At 37.8% G+C, this 26,845-nt stretch overlaps 1 protein-coding gene across 1 annotated transcript in view; it reads left to right on the top strand.

Annotated features, from left to right (window-relative positions):
- Positions 1-26,845, top strand: part of ZMAT4 (zinc finger matrin-type 4) — a 274,740-nt gene that overhangs the window by 99,368 nt on the left and 148,527 nt on the right. The window contains exon 3 of the mRNA XM_048226301.2: positions 21,358-21,514. Within this exon, the coding sequence (XP_048082258.1) occupies positions 21,358-21,514 (157 nt within the window). The remainder of the gene's footprint in view (positions 1-21,357; positions 21,515-26,845) is intronic.

The following is a 26,845-nucleotide window of genomic DNA, read 5'->3' on the forward strand; positions in this document are numbered from 1 at the left end:
ATAAAATCTATGCATGCATATACAAATATTGCTTTTTGTATGTGGCAGCATGTGGACCACGCTGGTTGTTGCCTGTAGATGATTTTGCATCTCATTCAGCATAGAGGCCAATCGATGTCTTCACTCTGACCTATGATTTGCACCATTCCCATCCCCCTCCCTGAGCTCATTGCTTCTCCTTTTACTCTGATGCAGCCACACTGGGTCTCCTGACAACCAGTGAACACATGGGTCCCCCTCATGCCCAGGACTTTTCTTTGTGCTCTTCCCCCTACTTTGAACACTCTTCCTCCAGATCCCTGCATGACCAGTTCCTCTTGTCTTTCATGTCTCTAGTCAAAAGTCCCCTCCACAGCGAGGTCTTCTTGGGCCACTTTAAAATATCATACACTTCTTACACAAACCTCATATTCCCCCTCATTTTTTCCCTACTCCTGAGCAATCATGATGAACATACTATGTATTCTACTTATTTGTCTTACTTATTAGCAGCTTCCCCAGCTAGAGTATAAGCTCCATGACAGGGACTGTCACCTCCACTGTTCCCTGTACTATGCCCAGTGCAAAGGTGACACTCTATGAATGCTTGTTTTAAAATGCCAAATGAAGAAGCTTAGCAATGCATGAGGAATCATGGTCCATGTCCATGAATACTGTCTATCCTAATTTGAATACCATTGTTTTCATTTAGTAACTTTGTTTTCCATTACACCAGCATAAATACACTGCAGTTTATTAAACTTTAGTTTAATAACTAATATACTATAGCTCATTTGAATATTATCCTTGATTAATTTCAGGATAAAAATGTTTCCTTATTTGTCTGTTGTAGTCAGTGCTTTAGCAAAAATCCTTGTATATATTTGTTTAAATCTTTGAAAATTTTCTTTAGGTAAATTTCCAGAAAAGACATTTCTGGTCAAGAAGAATGTGTCTTTGAGTTTTTTAGTACATATTCTCAAATCACTCTTCAGAAAGGGTGTATCTTTCTCAAAGCAATGATTTAGAAAGCTGATTTCTCCTCCCCTTTGATAATACTAGATATTTTTTAAAAATACACCCAACTTAATGAGTTAAAAATGGTAACATTAAAAAAATTGTTTCTGTCATTACTGGTAAAAGTGATATTTTTTCATATTTTTATTAGACAAGCATATTTCTTGTAAAAATTTTATTTATTTATTTTAGAGAGAGAGAGAGAATGCTAGGGGATGGGCAGGGAGAGAGGAGAGAGAGACTCTCAGGCAGACTCCATGCTGAGCATGGAGCCCAGTGCAGGGCTTGATCTCATGACCCTGAGATCATTACCTGAGCCAAAATCAAGAGTTGAACGCTTAACCAAGCAAGCCACTCAGGTGCCCCCATACATATTTCCTTTATACATTTTTAATTTGTGTTCTCTGCTTAATGTGGGGGGGAGGTCACCTTTCTTTTATAGCTTTGTAGGTGCTCTTTATATAAATAAGTATTTTAAAAATGCATATGGTTAATACTATTTACCATTGTCTTTTAAATATCTTAATGGTACTTGTTGACATGGAGAACATTTTAATGTTCATGGAATGAGATATGCATACCTTTTCTGTTTAAAACTATTTTTTTTATTTTATGTTTAAAAAGCTCAACCCACCCTGAGATTATCTGAATATCTCTATATATTTCTTCTAGTTGTTTTATGGCTTTATTACTTTTCCTAAATTGTTATCAATCTTGCATTTTCGTTTATTTGATAATGTTGTTTCCCTTGCTGACTTGAAATTTCCCTGTATTACACAGTAATTAGAATCTATTCTTTGGCTGTTTCTCCTGTTACTTTGTTTTATAAACCTACACATTTCTGTAGCAGAAACCTACCTTAAAATTATTGGTTGTTTTTCATATTTGAGGCTAAATCACCCCTTGTTTTTAATTTTTATAATTATGACAGCTTTTTACTGTTTTGTTTTCTTTTGTTTTTGCTTTCAGAAGAAATTCAGAATTATTTTTCCATATTTTTTTTCCATTTTTCTCCAGTGGTTAAACTTGCATCAAATTTGTAAATAAATTTGAAAAGAAATTACTTCTCTTGGTGTCTGGTCAGCTAATTAACCTTTTTTTTTAAGTCATTATTAAATATGACTCTATGTGCACATCTCCTGACCAGTTCCTAATTTCTGCAAATTCTTGAACTTCACAGGAAAGCTCTGCTTGCTTAGATAGCACCTGTTCCTACCCTAGCTGACCAGTTTCCCAACAGTAAGAATCAATGCCTCAGGGGCACCTGGGTAGCGCAGTCGTTAAAGCGTCTGCCTTCGGCTCAGGGCGTGATCCCGGCATTCCGGGATCGAGTCCCACATCGGTCTCCTCCGCTGGGAGCCTGCTTCTTCCTCTCTCACTCGCCTGCTGTGTTCCCTCTCTCGCTGGCTGTCTCTCTGTCACATAAATAAATAAAATCTTTTAAAAAAAAAAAAAAGAATCAATGCCTCACATTAAAGCTGCCATTCCCAGGATGCCGAATCACTGCAGCTTCCCCTGTGTCTGCCCCTGTCGCCCATCTTTTTGCTGGAGAGATGGGAAGCTGCATCCATCTGTGGATATGCATTAGTTTGCCTTTCCCTACCCAGCTGGTAACTGGGAGTGAATGCCACAGAATGCATGCAGAAAGAGGACAAACAGTAAATGTTTTATCAGTTCAGGAAGCCATATGATCAAGGATAGCCGTTTGATTTTTTTGTTGGTACAAATCTGAGTTTGGGCAAAGGACAAGGGGGTGCAGGCAATATCTTTTCTTAGGGATTTCTCTTTTATGAGCTGCAACTCTGGAGAGGTTTATAATAAAAACAATAGCTTATTCCTAAATATAGCTCTTGCTCTAGGTCAGGCCCCATTCTGAGTACTTTATACATACAAATTCATTTAATCCTCACTAGTACCTTATGAAGGAAATCTTATTATTATTCTAGTTTTATAGCTTATCTCAATTGAACTCCTTATGCCTTACAGCAGGCAGAAATTCACTTTAAATTCTGGCATCAGGTGGTCTATCAAATTAATTTTTAGTGTGTGTTCCATCTTTTTCAGTCCTCATTAATATTTTAGAGTCATACTTAGTGAAACACTTAGGGCTGCCAGCTAGGTGCATTTTGAACTGGAATTAGTACTTTTTTTGTTAAAAATAAAGCAGAGATATAAAATTCTACAAAAGAAGGATGTATTATTTACTAAATTCTAAGGCAAACACCCTTGTAACCACTACCCAAATCAAGAAATAGATGGGTAGCCCATCATCCCAGTGGTTCCTCTGTTTGTCTCATCCCTATCTTGAATCTCTTTGTTTCACCCAAAGTAACTGCTATCCTGACTTTTCCATAACCATTTTCTAGGGCTTTTGTATAGGTAGATTACAAAGTGTGTCTCCCTAATTACCAAAATTCAGTCTTGCCCACTTTTTAAAAGCTTGATGTAGTTTTTCATCTGAGTCTATAGTTTTTTTCTCCATTTCCTTTTTTCCTTAAAAATTTATCAGTAAAAGAACTCAGGGGCATTTGACTCATGGAGTTTTCTAAAGTGTAGATTTTGCTGATTATGTATGTGTGGTTTCGTTTAACACTTTTTCCTTTCTGTTCCTTGCAAATTGGCAAGTGGCTCCAGAAACATGATATAGGGTTTGGGATGGATGCATTTGGCAAGAGTGAAATGGTGTTGAGTTCTTTCATCAAAAGGTGCATAGTATCTGATTCTCTTTTTTTGTGATGATAGCAGCTGCTGATATGCAATGCCTAGATCCATTAATTCATTGAAGGTTGCAAAATTGTTTTCTTACATCATTTCTTTTTCATTGATTCACTAGAATAATTTTGAACAAGCAGTTTTCCTCATTTTCTGTTTCATTCTCTGTGCTATGGTCCTTTAGAAAAGGCAGAAAAAATTGCTTCATTCTGTCCTTTTATTTACCAGTTTTCCTATTAAGGAATTGACTCCCTATCCTTCTACAAAGGTGACCAAACAGGCTTTAAAGAAATACTTTCATGAATGCAGACATTTAACATATTTGATGGGTTTTGATCAATTGCAGTTACTACCTCATTTCAAATTTAAATTGTCTCCTGTTTTGCCAGGAGAAGCCTCTTCAAGTTTGCCCCCAGTCCTTGTGTCATGACTGTAGTAGTGATCTTTGATAGCATCCTTGTTAGCTAGTGTGGCAGGATTCCCCAAGCTCATCTTACAGACTTCTTGGAATCACCTATTTTTCCCCCTAAAGACAGTCTCTTTTAGTGTGAACAGTATTTAAAGATTGCTATGGTTTCTGAGTGCTAGGGATGTTGTATTGAGTTTGTAATTGTTTTTAGGTTTCTTTAGTGGACAGAACTAAGAAATAGATGTATTTTTATATAATACCTCATGAGAAAATACTGATTCTTCCAATTCAATCATGATTACAGTATTTTATACTTACTGTCCCATAATCTTCTGTTTACTCTTTTCCTACAGTGAGCATCTTGATTCTCAAAGACTCAGGAAATGACAAAATTAGACCATCCCCAAAGTACCCCTTTACTCTATCCAGTATTACACACATAACATCCTGCAAAATAACCATATTATTACTATGCCACTAATATATTAACTGATAAATCTTTTTTACAGCATATATTCTCTCCATTTTTAAATTCTAAACTATATTCACATTATCTGAACATATAGTCATTACATAGACTTCCATTTATATATACGAAGCTCCATTTATCTTGATTCTATAAGTCATTATATATATCATGCTGTCATTAATTCTTACATTGATGTCTCTCTAGTCATTTTGGTTATTTGAATCTTATATTCCAATAGATACAAGAAAGGCTCATGAAAACAAAGTTACCTGAGTTCTTGTTTGTTCTCACTTTGGACCTTTTAAATTTAAATGTCAGTTTTGCTGGATATAAAAAATTGGGCTCACATTTCTTTTCTTGAGAATGTAAACTGTATTATTCCATTTGTTTTTGGAATAAAACATTGCAGCTGAAAAGTCTGATGGCAATTGAATTTTATTTATAAATAAGTTATTTTCTCTGAGGCCCAACTGAATTTTAAAAACATTACTCCAAAGTTCAATAGTTGTTCTGAATCCACATTCAGAGTATGTTCTTTTGATATATACTTTTTAAATTTTAATTTTTGGAAAGACCAGTGTACTTGCTTTCCCCCCTTCATTTGGCTATCTTTTTCAAAGTTTGTTATTATTCATATATTGGATGATTTTTGTCTTTCTTCAATTTGTGACTTGCTATTGAATCTCTTTTTATCTCTTCTTTAAGAATTTTAAATAGTTTCCTTCATTTTAACTTCTATTTCTCTTAGAGAATTATTCAATGTGTGCATTCATATTCTGTTTCTTCTTGTTTCGTTTTTATTTCCAAAGTGATTTATTCTTTTATTTCCAGTTATTTTTGCAGTTCTTATACCTAACTTGTGAATTTTCTTTCTTATGTTGCTCTTTCATCTCTTGTATCATTTTCCTGAAGTTTCCTAATTTGCTTTGAAATAGAAGCAATGGAAGGTCACTTTCTCATGAGCACCCACTGGCTATTAGAGGTTCTGCTACTCTGAGGTCCTTCAGATGCCCCACTGCTTCACTCTCAGTCCCTGCACAGATGCTGATATTGTACAGTATCTTTATGGCTTTTATTGGTTTATTTTTATTCGCTTGTATTTTGAGGTTCATAGAAATATCTTGTCACTTAATTTTGTTATGAATATTGTCTGTGGGTTTTTTCCTTTGGCTATCCAGTTTTGTTTTTATTTGGGGATTTAAAGGAATGGAAGAAAAAAAAAAACCCAGCTGCTGCCAACACCTCAGAATCCTCATTTTATTTATTTATATATATTTTTCATCAATCATCAGATATTTATTAAATGCCAGGTCCTCTTATAGACACTGAGATGATACCTCTGACCAAAACAAAGTTCCTGCCCTCAAGAAGCATACATTATAATAAAAGAAGATAGGTATTAAACATATACACAAGTAAAAAAGTGAGAAAATATCAGATATAAGTAAGCTCCATGAAGAAGATACAAAAAAGGTAATATGTACCCAATCTTTAGTCCATTTCAACATATAAATAATTAGAATAGTTCTTTCTAAATGACAAACCATGTTTTCATATATTGCATTCTTTTATCCTGACTTTTATCTCACAAATAGGGTAGAGTTTTTTCCCCCCATGTAACTGGGAGGAATTTCAGACTCAAAAATTATAAGTGACATGCAGTACATTTAAAGTCAGGGCTTAAACTGGCATCTTTTGATACCAACTCTGCTCCTCTTTAATTTAATATTTCATGTTTTTCATATCACATCACACAAAACACTGTGCTGGAGGCTGGGGATGATACATTTTTAGCCCAAGGAAGTATTCCATAAGAGATAATAAGGTGTATGCTAAATGATGTTAGTGTGTAGAGAGAGGGTTAAATGAGGTTCTGCAGGTGTGAGGGAAGAATGAAGTTTCCCTTTCTGTGGTGGAAACTACTGGGAAGGCCTTGATGAAGGAGATGGTGTTTGAGTGACCCTTTCATATAGAGAAACTGAAGGAATTCTGAGTGGGATGAGTCATGTGAATAAAGACATATAGGGATGTACTTGATATAGTTGGAAGATAGCTAGAGTTCATTCATTGGTTTATTTTTTCCATCATATACTCATTCAACAACTTTTTTAGCTACAAGGTGCCACACACTGTACTGAGGGAGAGGTGTAATGAGAGATAAGAAAGGAGCCTAGTCTAGTGAGGGAGACTACTGCTCTTTAACTTGATACAAAAATGAGATCTGACGGATCAAATCTTCACTCACTTGCAGTGTTGAACAGGAAAAAGCAGCTAGGAGTTGGGAAGAAGAGAAGTTTAGAGCTGGGATTCTGAGCCACCCTCTTGGCAGGGTCCTTTGTGTTCCTGACCTTGTAGAAATCCATTTTCTTAGAGCATATTATGTTTGAAAAGCAGCGCTGGGGGGAAAGACTAGAAAAGTATGTTGAGAGTTAGATGGTAGCAGACTTTAAATGTCATGGTAAGGAATTTATTTTTCCTTAGAAAAGTGCTCTTGAACGTTTTTGATGAGAAGACTGACCCAAGCTGCCAATGCAGTATGATGGAAATAGTACCACTTTGAATTTAGCTAGATGGGGATTCAAAGATCAGCTCTCTCACGTTCTCGAAGTATCACACACTGGCAAATTTCATTTTCATGGTCTGTAAAAATGGGAATTTATTCATTTATTTATTCACTAACTCCTTTCTTCATGTATTCATTCATTTTTTAATTCAGTGAATATTTAAGAATTACTCATTGCGTTCTAGAGCTACACTGTCCAGTCTAGGAGCTACCGCAAGTGGATCCAAAGTACACTTAAAACGTGGATAATTTGAACTAACATGTGCTGTAAGTGTAAAATATATACCAGATTTTAAAATCTTGATATGAGAAAAAGAATATGAAATACCCTATTAATAATTTTTATGTTGAATACATGTTGAAAGGGATAGAATTTGGATATATTGGACTAAATTAAAAAATATATTTTTAAAAAATTAATTTCACAAGTTCTTTTTATTTTTTTAAAATGGCTTTTAGAAAATTTAAATGTGACCATATTTGTGACTTGAGCTATATACTATATGACAGTGCTGTTCTAGATACTGGGCATACAGTACTGAATAATTTAGTGGTAGGAGACAGATAATAAATAAGTGATTTCAAATATCAACATCATATAATTTTAGAATGCAAAATAGGTGCTGTGAAGAATGTAAAAGAAGGGCATCAGTAGAGAGGCACTCAGGCTGAAACAGGAATGATGGGGGAAAGAACCTAAAAGTGGGTTAGAGATAGAGGTAGACAGTTTGGGGGTACAGTTTAGAGGACAAGGTTACTGGATTTGTGGATACATTGGATTTAGAGGAGGAAGAAAAAGGGAAGAGGAATAAATCCTACACTTACCTGGGGACCATTGGGAAAGTTAAGTGTGACAGAGTTTATAAGGCACCTAATACAATGCTTAGCACATATGACTCTCGGAAAATCGCAGCTGTGCTTACGTGTGGCATCTGAGGCTGTGCCCAACAATGGTGAATAGGGCTGCTATGAAGGAGATCTCTCTGGCATGGATTCCATTCCAATTTTAAGGCTGCTTTATCTCTATCCAATCTTAAAGTGATGTCTCAAACAAGAAATAAAGTTTCTCATTTGGTACTTTTTGATATGTCCAGTGTTTTCAGACATTTGTCTTCCTGTCTTCCCAACTGCCTCTCCTACCATCTTTGTTCTCTCTGGCACATCTGTTTATTTGTAAGATTTTTGTTAGCTACTTCTCTTTGTTAGTGGGGCTTATCTAACTTATGTATTTATCCTCTCTCAGGAGCCCTGGCTAATTTCTCCCTTTTGGGGTCTTATAAGTACGGTTACCATCTGTTTAAATATTTCTTCAGTGACTGAAAAACAAACCAATGCCTTCCAAATACCAAAGGCACACAGTGACTTCTACATCCCCCCTGAGTAGAAATCTTCCTTGTCGCTTTCTTTTATTGTCAAAAATGACCATTTCTCCCCAGTACTATGAAAATAGTGGATTTTCATCCACTGAGAGGATGGTTTCTATCCAAGTGACAGGGTATGTATCTCTCTAGTTAATGGTGGAAAACAACACCCATGCCAGCATTAATGTAGACTCTGCAGATGTAGGCAATGCACCTTCTCCATGGGCATCTGGACACTACCCTCCTCTCTAGCCAGTAGAACACACCCTTACATGGGCAAATTCACACTGTAACATGTCACTGCCACTATATACATATCGGTATTGGGTAGGAACTTTATGCCAAATGACCTTTGTCTTTTCCTGAGATGAAACAATACAGTTGGTAAAAGAACAAAGAGTTATTTTATGTGGAGAACAGATTTGCATGACTGAGTTAGAAGTGGTTAATGGATGGCCACTCCCAGTCATTCCTTCGGCAACTATTTATGTCATGCTTATCGAGTTTCCTCTGTGTATCCAGACCCGTGGCAGACAATGGAGATGAAGGGAAGGATAATTCCCAAATTAATCTTGTCTTCAAGATGTTTTTGGAGAGACGATCATTAAAAAAAAAAAAACCCACTAGCAAGACATTTATAGACCAAGACCTAATAAAAATGTACAGCACAGTTGTTGAGGGGGTGAGGTCAGCAGTGAAGATATGTATGAAGTTCACAGAAGGCCTGAAAGGGCCCCTGGATAAAACAGCCCTTGATGTCTAGATGTGATTTGAATAGACTGGGAGAAGAGAGAACAGCATGACCTAAATGGAGTGGAACAGGACGCATGGGAGAGACAGAGGCAGAGAAGTTTGCTCAGGACCCTGCAGTCAGGCAGGAAGCATGATTTCTGGGTCTTTAGGTCCCAATAAAGTGGGAGAGAAGGGAAAGAGACATCCTTTCCTGTTCCTGCCTCTTTTCAAAATTAAATACCAGACTATAAACAAAAACATGCACAACACTGGAAAAATTTGCATTTATTGTACAAGTCATCTTACTACAAGGTATGCACCGAGAAGTACAGTTGCTTCTGCCTCTAGCAGGGGCTGTCGGATGGCTCTTGCCTTAAGGTGTAGCTCTGTAACAGCTACAGGTAGAGTTCCATTATAGCTGTAAAATGCCTTTAGCCAAAATAAACATCAATGCCCAGAATTCCACGGATGGCCAGCTAGTGCTCAGAGGAATTCCGAATATTACAAGGCAGCCCACACGAACAAAATGATTCTCATTATTTTTTCCTTTCTCAATGGATCTGCCTCCAAGCAGAAGATACCCAGAAAAGAAAAGAAAAGTTAGGCTTCAGGGGTCATTTCTTTGGGCTTTTGAAATTATATAAATGCATCTGTTAGGCTTTTTCTTTTCTATAGCAGCTTTATTGAGATATAACTCATATATCCTACAGTTCACCTATTTAAAGTATACCATTCAAGGGTTTTTAGTATATTCACAGAGCTGTGTTAGCTATCACCACAATAACTAGAGCATCATCATCACTAGAAGGAAAACCCCTTCGTGTTTGCTTCCCTTGTTCCCTAACCTCTCCATCCCTGCTCTCCTACTCCTTGACAATCTTTAATCTACTTTCTGAATTATAGATTTTTCTATTCTGAAAATTTCATATAAAGGGAATCATACAATGTATGTATGGTCTTTTGTGATTGACATTTTTCACTTACTTTACTGTTTTTAGGTTTGTGTATGTTTTGGCATGTGTTGGTACCTTTTTTGTTGTTGTTATTGCTGATAATATGCCGTTGTATGGATATAGAACAGTTTATTTGCTGTTCTTCAGTCGATGGCCATATGACCTGTTTCCATTTCTGGGCTATTATAAAGTATACTTCTATGAATATTTATGTACAAATTTTATGTGGACATATATTTTTATTTCTCTTGAATGAAATATATATTCATTTCTTGTTATCTCGGAATTAACTTAACCAGAGACGTAAAGGATCTATATTCTACAAACTACAAATCACTCTTGAAAGACATTGAAGAAGACACAAAAAGATGAAAAAATATTCCATGCTCATGGATCAGAAGAATTAACATAGTTAAAATGTCTATGCTACCCAGAGAAATCTAGACTTTCAATGCCATCCCAATCAAAATACCAATGACATTTTTCAAAGAACTGGAACAAACAGCCCTTAAATCTGTGTGGAATCAGAAAAGGCCCTGAATCGCCAAGGAATTGTTGCAAAGGAAAAACGAAGCTGGGGGCATCACGTTGCCAGATTTCAAACTATACTACAAAGCTGTGATCAAAAAGACAGCATGGTACTGGCACAAAAACAGACACGTAGACCAATAGAATAGAATGGAGAACCCAGAAATGGACCCTCAGGTCTTTGGGTAACTAATCTTTGACAAAGCAGGCAAAAACATCCGGTGGAAAAAAGACAGTCTCTTCAATAAATGGTGCTGGGAACATTGGACAGCTACATGCAAAAGAATGAAACTTGACCACTCTCACACCATACACAACGATAAACTCCAAACGGATGAAAGACCTCTATGTGAGACAGGAATCCATCAAAATCCTAGAGGAGAACATAGGCAGCAACCTCTTTGACATCAGCCACAGCAACTTTTTTCATGACACATCTCCAAAGGCAAGAGAAACAAAAGAAAAAAAAATGAACTTGTGGGACTTCATCAAGATAAAAAGCTTCTGCACAGCCAAGGAAACGGTCAAAAAAACTAAGAGGCAGCCCACGGAATGGGAGAAGATATTTGCAAATGACACTATAGATAAAAGACTGGTATCAAAGATCCACAAAGAACTTCTCAAACTCAATACACAAGAAACAAATAAACAAATAAAAAAAATAGGCAGAAGATATGAACAGGCACTTTTCCAATGAAGACATACAAATGGCTAACAGACACATGAAAAAATGTTCAAAATCAGTAGCCATCAGGGAAATTCAAATCAAAACCACATTGAGATACCACCTTACGCCAGTAAGAATGCCAAAAATTGACAAGGCAGGAAATGACAAATGTTGGAGAGGATGTGGAGCAAGGGGATCCCTCGTACATTGTTGGTGGGAATGCAAGTTGGTATAGCCACTTTGGAAAACAGTGTGGAGGTCCCTTAAAAAGTTAAAAATTGAGCTACCCTATGATCCAGCAATTACACTGCTGGGTATTTACCCCAAAAATACAGACATAGTGAAAATAAGGGCCATATACACCCCAATGTTCATAGCACCATTGTCCTCAATAGCTATATTGTGGAAGGAACAGAGACGCCCTTCAACAGATGACTGGATTAAGAAGATGTAGTCCACATATATGATGGAATATTACTCAGCCATCAAAACGATTTCTCAACATTTGCTGCAACATGGACGGGACTGGAGGAGATAATGCTAAGTGAAATAAGTCAAGCAGAGAAAGACAATTATCATATGGTTTCACTCATTTATGGAACATAAGAAGTAGGAAGAGCCGTAGGAGAAGAAAGGGAAGAAGAAAGAGGGGGTGAATGGAAGGAGGAATGAACCATGAGAGACTATGGACTCTGGGAAACAAACTGAGGGCTTCAGAGGGGAGGGAGTGGGGGAATGGGATAGGCTGGTGATGGGTATTAAGGAGGGCATGCATTGCATGTTGCACTGGGTGTTATACGCAAGTAATGAATCATGGAGCTTTATATCAAAAAATAGGGATGTACTCTATGGTGACTAACATAACATAATAAAAATATTATTAAATAAAAAAAAGAAATATATATTCATTTCTCACATTTTATGGTAGTTATGGTATATGAAGTCATCAACTCTGAATTAGCAAATACTGAGCCGTTGTTCCTAGGGGGAATACAGGTTTATGTGCCTGCAAGTTGCTGGTAACAAGACCTTCATCAAGTGATCAATACATAAACTTATTTTATGTATTTATGTTTCTATTTAATGATGCCTTATTTAATATATTTCTTACAAATGATTGATTATATGTTGTACTTCTTTATAATAAACCCTAGCTGAGAAGATTCTAACATTTTCTTGACTCTGGGTAATATGGTAAATCCCACTGGCTTTTAGCTTTATAACAATGCTTTTAATTATGCTTTTACTATCAGTTATTATCTCACGCATCCACAAATTTAGCCACTTTTCCATCTTTTCCATAGCTTCATCGTGCACCATAGATAATGCTTTAGCTCTTTCTAGAGTGGTTTCACATACATATCAGCAAATTTCATCTTCCATATTCTGGATGTACAGTATTATTAATTAACATGGAACTCACAGCCAACATCACTATTACTCATGCTTGAATGAAGCTTATTTAACATGTGTATTTCCTCTGTAAAGTACACCATGATCTTGTACTTCAGAACACTAGGCAGCCCTTCAGCATTAGCCTTGGGGGTCATTTTAGGCAGTGAAATCACCAACAAAAAGCACAGAAATGCAAAATACGTGGCACTAAATAGACCATGAAAAGAACACTTGTTTATAGTGTAAGAGGTGAAACAAGAAGATAGAGCATTATCTTGTTCAATCTCATCTGGGATCATGCACATCAGGTGATTCAAACTTTTTGCCCTTCCGTGAATATCCATGAATGATGGCAGAAATGCCACAAGTGTTGATTTGGGGGTTACACATAGATATTTGCAAGAAGGTAAATTTGCAAATGCATATGTATGAGTAACAAAGATTGACTGGACCTAGAAATGGAATTGTAGGGTCATATGGTGACTCTGTGTCTAAACTTTGAGGAACTACTGGGTGGCTTTCCAGTGTGGCTGCAGCATTTTACATTCTTGCCAGAGTGTGTGAGGACTCCTGTTTCTCCACATCCTTGCTAATGCTTTTTATTACCCATCTTTTTCATTCTCACCATCCTGGTGGTTGTGAAGTGGTGTCTCATTGTGGTTTCATTTGCGTTTCCTGATTGTTAATGATGTCAAGCATATTTTTATGTTGTTATTGGCTATTCGTATATCTTCCTTGTAGAAAAGTCTATTTAGATCCTTTGCAAACTTTTAAATTGGGGTTATTTTCAATACCAGTAAGGAGACTTCAATACCACACATTCAGTAATTGATAGAATGACTAGGCAGAAGATTAATAAGGAAATAGGAGGAATAAGAAGACTTAAAACAACTTGACCTAACAGATACATATAGAATTGTCCAGCTCTCCCTTTAATTCTACCAACTTTTGCTTCCTGAATTTTCTAAGTACATATGTAATTATATGTATGCATATATATAATTATCATGTTCCTGATGGTTCAGCACATTAATCATTGCACAAAGCCCCGCTTTATCTTTAGTAAAAATTTTTGTTTTAAAGCTGTACTTTGTTTGATATCAGTTTGATAACCACTACAACTTTCTTGTAGATGCTGTTTGCCTGATATAGCTTTTAATTCTTTTTACTTTTATCCAACTGTATCATTGAAGCTAAAGTGTTATCTCCTCTAGACAACATATAGATTCGTTATGTTTTCCATTTTATCTAATCTTACCATCACTATATTTTGATTAGATTTTATATTATTTTTAAATACAGTGTTATTATTGCTGCAGTTGGATTTATGTGTACCATTTTACTTTTTATTTTAGTGTCTTTACTTTTTACTTTAGGAATAGTGTCTTTTTTTCTCCTATTTCTTCTTTACCACTTTCTTTTGCATTAAGAAAATATCTTGTACTGCAAAATTTTAATTCCTTTAGTGACTATTCCCTATATTATTTTGGACTTTTTCTTTAGTGGTTGCTTTAGGGCTTGCTGTATATATATCTCAATTTATCAGAAATTGATCCTAACTTAATTGTACCCAGATATAGAAAAGTATGCCTGTCCTCTCTTCCCCCTTTTTGTGCTATTATTGTTATGCATATTAGGTATATTTATATTATAAACCCAACAATATATTTTTATAATTGTTAATCCATATACTTTTAAAGATTTATTTATTAATTTTAGAGAGAGAGAGAGAAAAAGTGAGTGAGAGAGTATGGGGGAAGGGCAGAAGGAGAGGGAGAGCATCTCAAGCAGACTCCCAGGTGAGCAGAGAGCCCAATGCAGGACTCCATGTGGGGCTCAATCTCATGATCCTGAGATCATGACCTGAGCCAAAATCAATAGTCAGACACTTAACTGACTGAGCCACCCAGGTGCCCCAGTTAATCTATTTAATTTTATATCTTTCAAAGAAGCTGAGAAAAGAAATGTGAGCTGGATATATTTTAGTGTTTGTTGTATTAACCTTCTTATTTACCCTTTCTGGTTCTCATCATTTGTTCCTATGGATTTGAAAATTACAATATGGTGTCATTTCCTTACTCCAGCACAACTTTGCTTCCACCTACACCTTTAGTGCTGTCAAATACATTATATATGCATATGTTATTGGAACAACTACAAAAAATAGATATTTCATACATATACTTTTTAATTAGTTAAGAAAAGAAAGAAGAAATATGCATTTATAATTTTTTATAATTACATATTTGCCTTTGCTTGTGTTTTTTTTTCTTTTCATAAGAATTTCTATTATTTTCTGGTGTCACTTGCTTTCAGCCTAAAAAACTTGCTTCAGTATTCCTCATAAGGAGGATCTGTTAGTAACAAATTCTCTTAGTTGTTTTTTCTTTTTAATCTCTAAATGTCTTTATTTTACTTTAATTTTTGAAAGATAGTTTTGCTGGATATTGGATTTTTATTTGATAGATTTCTTTTTCTTTCAGTACTGTGAATATGCTACCCCCCTAACATCTGGCCTGATTTCTGATGAGAACTTAGCTGTTGTTCTTGTTATGGTTCCCTTGTATGTGATAAGTTCTTTACTCTGCTACTTCCACATTTTCCCTTTGTTTGGCTTTCAGCATTTTTACTGTGATGTATTTGGGTGTAGAACATTTTGTGCTTACCCTACTTGAATTTTATTGAATTTCTTGGATGTTTTCCTTCAAATTTGGGAGGTTTTCAGTCATTATTTCTATGAATATTTTTTTCTTTCTCTTCTTCTGGTATTACTATTTTATGCATATATTTGTATACTTAATGGTACCCTACATTTCTCTGAGGACCTGTTCAATTTTCTCTTTTTTTTTTCTTCTCTCGGATTGCATAATCTCCACCAATATATCTTCAAGTTCACCAGTTCTTTCTTCTGCAAGTTCATATCTGTTATAAAACCCCTCTAGTGAATTTTTCATTTCAGTTATTGTGATTTTTAACTCCAGAATTTCCATCTGATCTTTGATGTAATTTTTATTTATTTGATAACGCATTGTCATCATATATTCTCTTACCTCTTGAAGCATGATTTCCTTTAATTTTTGAACACATTTGTAATTGTTTGAAATCTGTGAAGTTGCTTTGAAGTCTTTGCCAGTTAAATTTAACATCTGATAGGTAGTAAGGAGGGCACATATTGCATGGTGCACTGGGTGTTATTTGCAACTAATGAGTCATCGAACTTTATATCAGAAACTGGGGATGTACTGTATGGTGACTAACATAATATAATAAAAAATCATTAAAAAAATTTAACATCTGAGCCCTTTCTGTTGTTGTTTTCCTGTGTGTAGGTTATACTTCCCTGAATTTTTTGCATGTTTTATAATTGTTGTTGTTGAGAACTAAATATTTTAGTTAATATATTGTAGTGATGCTGGATACAGATTACTCCATGCTCCAGAACTTGTTTTTGTTGTTGTTTGTTTATTTATTTGTCCAATGTCTTGGTTACTTTAATGTCTAAGACTATTTTAGTAGTGTCTATTTTTCCAAGATGTGCAGTGACTAATGTCCCTGCTCAGCAGCTCAGCCTTAGGAATGAGACAGTCACTGTGGGATGGCAATGATTTGTATAGGACTTTCTTTGACTGTCTCTTTCTCTGATATCTGTTAAACTGCCTGGCACTACTGGAATCATAGACATCTTTTAGACTCTGTTAATTGCTGGATGATTGCTCTATTGTTTTTGTCAATGCCCTGGAGTATAAATGCTGCACAGTGTGATCTAATTAAATTTTGTACTTTTTGTAAGACTAGTTTTTGAGTGAAGTCTTCTTCTGACTCCAGAAGGCTCTCCTGAGCTATCTCTTTCCCTGGTTCTCTCTGGTAAGCTATGGTTTAGCTTGTTGCTTTAATGGAGCTATCAGCTTTCTCTTAATAACTTACCAGCAATATTTCCATTGTTTCTGAAAGCAACCTTAGGCTTAAGCCTTTCAATGCTCGATTTCAAATGAAGTCAGTTTCTTTGGAGAGAATTTAAAAGCTTTCTGTTTTTATGTACTTTTTCTTCCCCATCTGTTCTTAGGGAAAAATTTCTGAGCCACTGCTTCAGAGTAAGGGACAGGGACAGTGGCTTGCTTCTCCTGGAATGACAATCCTGCTTTATTAGCTAGGCAGAAGTGTCAGGGTCTTGTCTTCTCAGTTTGTCTCTCCTGGCATGGAATCCCTGTCCTACAAGCAATCTGGGCAAGGCAATCAGGGTCCCAATATTTTTGGTCTGCTGTGCTTAAGATAGAGCTTTTGTCCTATGAATGAGTGTGGATGGGGGAAGAGAATATCTGATCTCTTGGCTACATTGCCAGCAATTTATCTTCTGCATCTTGGAGCAGAAAGGGTACTAATGTTGGTAGTCTGACCTTCCTAATAGCGCCTAACCAGGAGCTAATGGGAGAGAGAGCCCTATTTTCTTGACCACACCCAATCAGAATGGAACTTCTATCATGCTTACCTGGACAGTTGGTAGGGAGGGAGAGGGTCATCTCTAAAGTACCATATACTCTTGCTATTCTTACTGGGAGAATATATTTTTTGAATAAATATTTCTTAATTTGCTATCTTCTCTTAGTATTATTTCCAGAGACTTTAAAGAATTTTTAAAAATAATCTTTAGCAGTTATGGTTGTTTTGCTGGGAGCAATTTTACAGAATTTCTCACTCTGACATTCTGGAAGTGAAAATCCCTCTCAGGCTTCTTGTACGCACCTGAAGGAGAATTAAGGCAGTTATTTGAGTTAAGTAAAAAAAAAAAAAAACTTATAAGATATAAAAAGGACTTTCAGGACTTGATTTCTGGCCAGAGTCAGCCAGCCTTTTCCACCTTGATTGAATTCTTCTGAAAACTTCTTACCTTTGCAAAATGCTATGACTATGCAGCCTTAAGATACTCCACAATTTTTTTTTCATTCAGCAATGTGGCCATTATGTCGAAAAAGTCTGAATTTTTGCCTCCAGTTTGAAACCCATAATTTAGGATAATCTTAGACTTCCCTTCATTTATTTGATATCTTGAGGCCATTCTCAATTCTTTACGCTAGAAACTTTAAATGTATTCATGGAGGTCAGCTCATCAAACTTCATGGAATTTCTGCCCTGAGCCATATATCAACATTGCTCTGGGTGCAGTGGGAAACTCCAGTAAAGATGATATAATCTGTAACTGTAAGAAGCCATTAATCTGAGATTTAGGTAGCCAAGAACACACAATTAAATTCTACCACTTTGCAGGCCCTTGGTTAGTATTAAGGTTCTTCCTGGGTAGTTGTGTTTCCACCAGGGTCATTAGAATAGTCCAAGTTGGTGGTATTTATAATTGTATCATGCGAGTTACATTGGCTTCTTTAGTAAAATATCCAGTAAACATGTCCTGCTGGCTTCAAAGACTGCCTAACTTCTCAGGACACTACTACAGTTTCTCTATTGTCTGAGACTTAAACTTTCTTGGTCCTTCTTCTACAACTATGGCATATATTCCATGATATTTTCTTACCTAACTATTAGTTTTTTTCTATTATACTTTGATTCTTCTATAAGATTATGTGAATGATATTGCCCAGGAGAGCAGAAAGCTAGGTATATATATTAAAACAATGATGAAACTAACATAAATTTTTGGACAATGTTCGTCTACTTGAACCTTCAAGTTAGTTTATAAATTGTTGATACCTCTGGTTCTTTTCCTGGCCATTGTCATGTCATTTTGAAAGATTTTGGCTGACAACTATACTTCCTCGCATTATGTCTCCTCTTTTGATTTTTATGTCATGTGAATTACTGATCCCACAAACCAACACTCAGCCCTACTCAGTCAGTAAACATCTATAGGTCCCCCTGTGTGACAGACATTGTGCCAGGGGCTGGGGCTTTAATACCAATGAGATGATTTCCTTGACCTTAAAGGAGTTTTGTAGGCTTGTGAGGGGACCAAATGTGAAAACATATGCATGTAATAATTCAGTGTTCTATTATAAAAGATGTGCAGGACACATAGAGGACCTAAGGTCGATGCTCAGTTTTGTAGAGGGAGACAGAAAAAGCTTCATCTCAAAGAAGTGATGATTAAACTGAACTGATTCTGGAAAGACTGGATTAGACAAGAAGTGATAAGGAAGGCATGAGAAAGGCTTAGAGATGAAAATCCACACAAATAGCCTTAATTTGCATTTTTAAAAAATTTTATGATTGAGGGAGTGTAAGTCCAATAGGAGACTATGTTTTCTTGATTATACTATTTTCCTTTTATCTTCTGATGTCCTTCCCAATTCTCCTGCTCCCAAACTCCTTAATAACAGAGAGCAGAGTCATACTCATCTAACACAGCATCTAACATATTTGGCAGGTCCTTAGAAATGTGTTGAATGAATGAGTATCATAAATCAATTGATTAGTATCTAGTTTAAAGGCAGCTCTTTACCCTAAAACGATTTCTGAGTGTACTTCATATACTGATACCAACCCCTGTGTTGGGCTTTCAGCCTTTTTGTAGAAATGTCTACATCTTGGAGCTCCAGGGAGAAGGGCCAGGTTTGGCCAGCACTTTTGCTAAAAGTGCAGAAAGGATTCACAGATTGTAAATAGGTGTAGAGTGTAGGTTAAGCTTTGGCTTATGATCTTATTCCTAATTTTAAGAAAAATTACATGCTTTGACTCAAATTATGCATAAGAAGGTGAAAATGAGTAATTTAAGCATCCACTTTCATCTTAACAATCTTCTTTTTCTTTTCTTTTTCTTCATCTTCTTTTTTTTAATGTTAATATCAGTATAATGGAAAGTACCAGTTTGGGTCTTTCAGCCCTCATGAGATATCTACTCCTCATTTACTGGTTCAAACCCTTCAGTAACTCCCTGACTTGTAATTTCCTGATATCTCTGGACTCAAACTCCCTCCATGGGTTCTGTAGCATCTCCTAGGTGTGATTGGAGAAGTAGGTAAAGAAAAGCCTATTTTTCCCTCTACTACTTAGTCTTGTTAGTTTCCATAGTATACAGCACAAAGGTGTGAAAGCATTAGTGATTTTATTTATTTATTTATTTATTTATTTATTTATTTATTTCCGAGGGTGAAGGGAAACCTCAAAGCAACTCAAAGTTTTAAATATCATCAGTAAGGATGACTCAGTAGACATAGCCTCACGACATAACCAGGTGTCCTGCCCTAAATATTTGTCTCTGTCCAGGAAAGGACCTTTGGGAGAGCTCTTCTTCTCTATATAGGCTTCATTTCTTCTCAGTTATCCTCCACCCCTAGCACTACATTTCCTCAAATCTCACCCATTAACTGTGATAATGGGGTCAGGGAGGCACACTAAGATTTAATAATCTAAGGTCAAGAGAATAAATGGCAGTAGGTGGCCCCTTCCACCAACAATACTCCTCCCAAAGACCAACACTAATTATGAGAGAGAGAGAGATTACAAATGAATGCCTTAAAGAGAAAGGAGTTATTTTTCTAACTGCCACATAATCTGCAAGGCAACACTCTCTCCAGCAGTTTGGACATCTTATTATTCTGCAGAAAATATATAATTCCCTTTTTCTATCCTATCCCCACCTTTATCCTTCCGCTTATACCATTTTAAATTGTACTGTTTGGGCCTGCTTGGAAGAAGAGAAGGGGCTATTACAGGGCCACATCCTCATCCAAGGCTGCTCTTTAATAGAAAGATGCTTCACTATTGCTGTCCCATTAAGGAATAGATTAACTCCTTATCTGAGAGTCCACCTTACCCTCAATTTCTCACTAGGCAGGAGGGGAGCCCATGGATTAATCTTCCCCTTGTATAATATAGGTAATTGATGGTCTTTGTGCACAATAGCCAGGTCACATGATCTAACAAAGGATTTATTTTTTTCTGATTCATGCTTAACTTTCATTGTCCTACAAAAGAATAAAAATCAAGCTGGATTTAAGTATTTTGTGCTGTGTTTAACTAATCACCTTTCCCAAAGAAAAGGAAATTATACAAACTGTTGTAGAAAATTCAGCAGGCATGGCCATCATAACTTTATGATATATACTCCAGTTAATTATGAAAAATGTTCAAGTCCTTTAAGAAATCTTAAAAAAGAAAATCTTGAACATGTGGCCATGTATCCTGGTGAGGCTAAAATTGGTGAAAGACAGAGCTGTATGCCAAATGATAATTTCTGCTAAATAATTCAGGCCATCTGAACTCTGATAATTTACTTACTTTAATGAGTATAATGGGTGCAATTAGAGACCCTCTCCCTCATGGTGCCAGACACAATGTGCTCTCACCTTATCATGGACCCTGTTTTCCTTGGGTAACTCATATCTGCACATGTGTCCTGTGTTCCCTGTGTCTGGCACTAGTAGCCACTAAATAAATGTAGGTTGAAGTCAATAACTGAAAATGTTTTGATGATTGTCATGAAGAATAAAAAGTTGCAGAGCAAAAAGTAGACGTTTCAATGAGAAAGTCTGTGTTACATCTCATTTGCAACAAAATGGAATGGGAAAAAAATTTAGGACTTGGGGTTCCCTCTAATGCTTTTTTTTTTCTTTCTTCCTCGTAGGGAAATGATGCCGATATGGTGGATAAGAATAAGTGCTGTACACTCTGTAACATGTCCTTTACCTCGGCAGTGGTGGCTGACTCACATTATCAAGGCAAAATCCATGCCAAAAGGTTAAAACTGTTGCTAGGAGAGAAAACCCCACTAAAGACCACAGGTATGTGTGTGAACAGTGATCATAGGAGACACTGAGGTCCAGGCGCTGCACCTGCCCTATTAATTATGCTCCCTCTTCAGAAGAGGCTGCCTGAATAGAGGCTACAGGTAGATGCCCTTCGAAACCTAAAGGGATGGGCAGGTAGCCCAGCTGACCTTGCTGCCATAAGACTATTAAATACAATTGCAGGTGCTCATTCTCTCACCTTGGCTCTTTCAGCTTAGTAATTCAGCAGCTGACATCTTCTGCACGGCTGTTTGCATCCTGCAAGATGTTGTCTATCATATTTATTATATATTATGTAAGATACTGTACCTATTATGTAATGAATGCTTTTCTTCCATAGCTTCAGTGTGTAAGCTGTATGGGTGGTGTTTTGTGTCTAGTGGGTTGATTCACCTGTGCCTGTATAATGCAGGCTATCATCCTGCCCTTATCTTTGTGAGGGTGGGGATGAGGAAAACTGTGGTCTTTAAAAACAGTTTCTTTTGCAGACAACTAAGGTGTTTTTCATTTTTCCCCCTGAGGTGACAATTCCTGTTGTTGTCTGTAATTTAAGCCTGTTAATTTTCACAACAAAAAAGCTTAAGTATTGATAAAAGATCATTTGACCCTGTAATTGCTTAACTAAAATAATTCTTCATAAGTCTATCAAATTATGAAACTAAAATGCTGTTATAATTGAATCGAGTTAGACTATTTGGGCAGGGTTTAAATTGAGGTGAAGATGTTCCTAGGCTGGGTTATAATCCCGAGAAGTTGGGGGTATATTTCATGATGTCTACTCTTCCAATGCAATTAAAATTTAGCAGTGCATTTTATCTTTCTGTCTAATGAATCGTGCATAAATCATGGGCGTAATTATTTTTTAAATGGTATTTTGGAGATTGGAGAGAGCCTAAAACAATACTTGGCTTTTATTCTCACCAGTGTTTTCCTTAAGAAAAATATCTTCTTTCACCTAGAGAATAGCAAGGAATCTTTTCACTATATTTTTCTACTTAGTTTAACTAAAGGGTATTGTTTTTGTAAAGGTGGCTATGACATTCAGATATAGGATGGGGTTGCAAAACACCTGAAATCTGGAGCTGAGCTCAGCTTGTTCCACACCCTGTGTGCTAGCATTTTATAAGCAGTCACTCAGTTGAAACTCCTGATTCTTGCTCTTTAAAAGGTTGGATATTCACCTTGTAACCTACTCCCCAACAAATTTCTTAAAATAGACACCTCAAAGAAACAGTCACTGGAAAATTTTTACCTGTTTTCCACAAATGAGTAACTAGCCCATTTGTTCTTTCTGCCTAAGCAGAGAATTGCTGTTAAATTTAATTTTGGAGGTAGTGATGGAAGAGGAGAAGCTCTATCTTTGTTTATCATGTCAATTAGCAAAGGGGAGAGTTATTATTTCTGTAAAAAAAAAAAATCACCACATGGCACAAATGGTTCTTTGTGAATTTAAATACATCCTCCAGATAACCAAGCACCAGTTTGTTTTCCTGAATTCAAATGCCCTCCGAGCTGGTAAATATAACTTAGAGGTAGTTTGTTAGTTTCCATCAGTATATTCCAAAGGAAAAATCAAGAGCACTTAAACTGCAACCTTGACTTCATGACTTTGTCTTGGTGTCCACAGAGCTGGCCCAGTCCTCAGTGTGACCAAAATCACATTGCCAGTTAGGCCAGAAGGATATGAGGGTGGGGTGGGAGGTAAGTAGCTCTATCAGCTTGTAGCTTGAGCTGGGGAAGCAGATTTCAACTGCTTTATGCCAGCATCTCCCTTCCTCATCAAACTCACAGTGCCCAGGCTGCACATTTCCCTTCTGTAGCTTAGGATCTCATCCGTTCTCTCTAAAGCCGCTTGGAGCAGAAAGGGTCTTGGAGGATGCAACACTAGACAGAATTAGAGGGTCTGGGAGCTAAATTGGTCCCTGGGCTTGGGTTGGTGTTAGCCCAGCTGCTAGCAGGAAGCAGAGGAAGCAGTGTGTCCTGCTAGAGCCAGGTGAGTCATAAGGTACAAGGATAAGCAGAGGGCAGGCATTGGGAGGTGTAGCAGAGGATAAGATTTGAGGGTTTAATAGGAGAGTGGAACCTAGCAATGGAGAGTTTAGGGATAGAGATCGTGCAGAGATCAAACTGGGTACCAGCATCAGGAAAGTCTGGCTGGTGGTAGCAGGGCCCTAACTGCAGACTGGTGAAAGTAAAGGCTGTTAAGAGTGTGACAGGGAACCATCATTTAAGACAAGAGGATTGGGCTAGAAGTCAAGTGTAAGGAACAAATCAGGAACCTGGTTTCCAGACCAAGGATGTAGGTTGAAGATTGGTCTCAAACACAAATTCACATACTGTAAGTAAAGATAAGGACCAAGAGGCACCAGAAAAGAACACCTAGGCTGTGGGCTCCCTGAACTACGAAGTTCAGTCCCTCCAGCACCCTGAATAGAGTCAGGATGACCTGCCATTCTTTCTTGCTGCATGAGGCTAAGCCCAGTGGTCATTCTTAAAGGATGTCACCCTCTAAGCTGTGGCTGCCCTATGCACATCTAGGAACAGCTCTGCCTAATCAATCAGCTTGGCTTGAAATTATTTCTCTGATGAAAACAAAAGGGGGAAAAAAAAGAACATATAAAACCCAACCAACTGAATTAAGATGCTAAGGAGAAACAAGTCTCCTGCTCAGATATGCCGTGTAAGGTACCCCTCCCAGAATAACAAGCTTTTGAACTGTAGTGATTTCTGGGTAGGGATAATTGAAGCACAGCTCAGTGCTTCCCCCAGCTATTCCATCTGACGAGGGTGAACAATTGGTATCTGTGAATCATTACCTTTCCGCCTACTTAAGATGTACTTTGATCAAGCATCAACTGGATCTCCTGCAGAATTATTGCAGTTCGAGTTGTCTTCTCCAGATGGGAACATGTTTACTGGAATTTCTGAAATGCTTGACAGATCTGCAGGGACAAATACCAGCTCCCATTCTTGTTGGTTAGTGTGCTTCAGAATCTCTGTTCTCGTTCATGCTCTTCTAGATCCTGCTGTAAGATGAACGCTTGAGAATTCGAGGCCCACTGTGTTGTTGGGGGTCAGAAGACCTCAGCATGGAGGTCTTGCCCAGATTGGGACTGGCCAGAGGTTGCCATACCATGAGAAGGATTTAGAGGAGGCACAGACCAGAGGTTGGAACAGTGTAGGGCATGACAATCCTCTCTTTAGGGGGAGAATAAGGGAAGCAGAGGTGTTTTAGCATGGAAAAGAGATTGCTCAGGGGCAAATCTTTGGAAAGCTATTATGGGAAAAAAGAGATTCATGGTATGGGTGTGTTTATGTGTGTGTCTGAGTGTGAGAGTATGTAAAAATAGGTGAGTGTGTGTGAGTGGGAGTGTGTGAGAATAGGTGAGAGTGTGTGGATGTGAGAGTGTGAGAAAACGTGAGAATACACGAAGGTGAGTGCTTGTGTGTGTGTGGGTGTGAGAATATGTGAGTGTATTTATGTAAGGGAGTGTGTGAGAATATGTGTGTGTGAGAGAATATATGTGTATGCATGTGTGAGTGTCAGATAAAGTGTGTGAAAATATGTGAGAGTGTGTGTATGTGTGTGCATGTGAGTGTATGAGAGCATTATGAGAATATGTGAGTGTGTGTGTGCATGGGTGTAAGAGTGTGTGGGAATGTGCGAGTGTGTGAGAGAATATGTGTGTAATGCATGTGTGAATGTGTGTGAAAGTGTATGTGTGTAAGTGTAATTGTGTGAGAGTGTGAGAATATGTGAGTGTGTGTGAGAATATGTCAGAGTGTGTATGCATGTGTGAGTGTGAGTGCATGGGAAGGAGTGTGTTAATGTGTGCTTGGATGCAACAGATATACCCAATTAGTGGGTAGAAAATTAAAAAGTTAGATTTGAACTCAAGATAAGAAAAAGATTTCTAAGTTCCAGAGATTTCTGTAATGAAACCAAAAGGAAAGCCAACTAACTGGATCAAGATGTTGGAGAGAGCAGTGCCCTGCTCAGGTGTGCTGCTATGTAAGCTGTCCCTCCAGAGTAGCAGGCCCTGGAGCTGACATCAGACTCAGGCAGGATGTGTGGCTGAGGGGGGTGGGGTGCTGTTGAAGCAGAAGCTAGCTGATACTTGGCAGGGCATTTCCTGAGGGGATTCCATCTGAAGACCTCAGCCTAGATGATATTTAAAGTCCTTCCACCCTGATTGCCTGCCTGATGCTACAGTGGGCTTACCCACTGACCTGATAGGCAGCAAAAATGTTGGCCTGGAAGTCAGGAGACAGGAGCCCAGACCTCATCTTGGCCTAAGGTGCAGTGTGATCTTTGGTAGGTCCACTATACTTTCCAAGCTCATTTTTCTCATCTGTCATTTCATTCTAACACTAGATGTGGTTATCTCACTGACCCTTTTATGGAGCAAACGATAGATTAAAAAGCTTCAGAAAGTAGAAGGTTATTCACAGGTGAGCATGTGGTAAATAAGTTGACGGGGTTGGGGGGACAGCCTGAGTCCTTTCTATCAAAGATTCTGACTTCCTGGTTAACACAGGGTGGTTCAAACACTACCTTGGGAACAGCACAAAGAGACATCATGTGTGTCTCCTTGGAGACAAACCTTTCTGAGACAAGTTCGATGAGCCAAGGCAGGGCCTGGCACCGGAGCTGCCCACTGGAGTTAGGCAATGCTGGTGGGCATCGGGGGGTAGGGGATGGCAGCGGAGCTGAGGAGACAAAAGGGCCCTGGGCATCAAGGGGACCCGTCAGGAGGAGAGAGGGACCCCATCATTAAACTGGGGGCAGCACCCTGGATCTGAAACTGATAACTGGCAAGTAGATGAAATAGTAAATCATTTTCAAGACCAGAACTCAAGATCTTCAAGGATGAAAGAAGGAACCAGACACCCAAATGAGGACCCACAGCAGGTAGAGAACACCGGGAACGTGGAAGAAGTTCTGTTAGCAGAGACAAAACGCAAATTGATGAAGGGCTAGAAGCCGATGCCAAACCTCAGAGGTCAGGCTGCCACCGCTCGAATTCTGTTTACCTCAGGCTGGGATTTGGCCCTGGATGCCCCTCACAAAGACCTGAGTCTGTGGGTGAAGGTGAGCACTTCTAACAGAGTGAGGAGGATGAGGAACCAGACAGAGCCTTGAGGCTGTACGCTGCATCATGGCTTCATTCTGGGATCCACAGTGAAGTGTGGCTTTTCCCAAACAGCTGCCTGGGTGGCGCATAGGGTGTGTGCTAGAGGGCTGCAGGTCTGCCAGTGACTAAGCCCCGAGGGCAAGATCACTGCCTGCAGGAGACCAGACGGTGGTTTCCAAGGATGTCCCTG

Source organism: Ursus arctos, unplaced genomic scaffold, assembly GCF_023065955.2.
Source record: "Ursus arctos isolate Adak ecotype North America unplaced genomic scaffold, UrsArc2.0 scaffold_27, whole genome shotgun sequence".
Lineage (NCBI taxonomy): Eukaryota > Metazoa > Chordata > Mammalia > Carnivora > Ursidae > Ursus > Ursus arctos.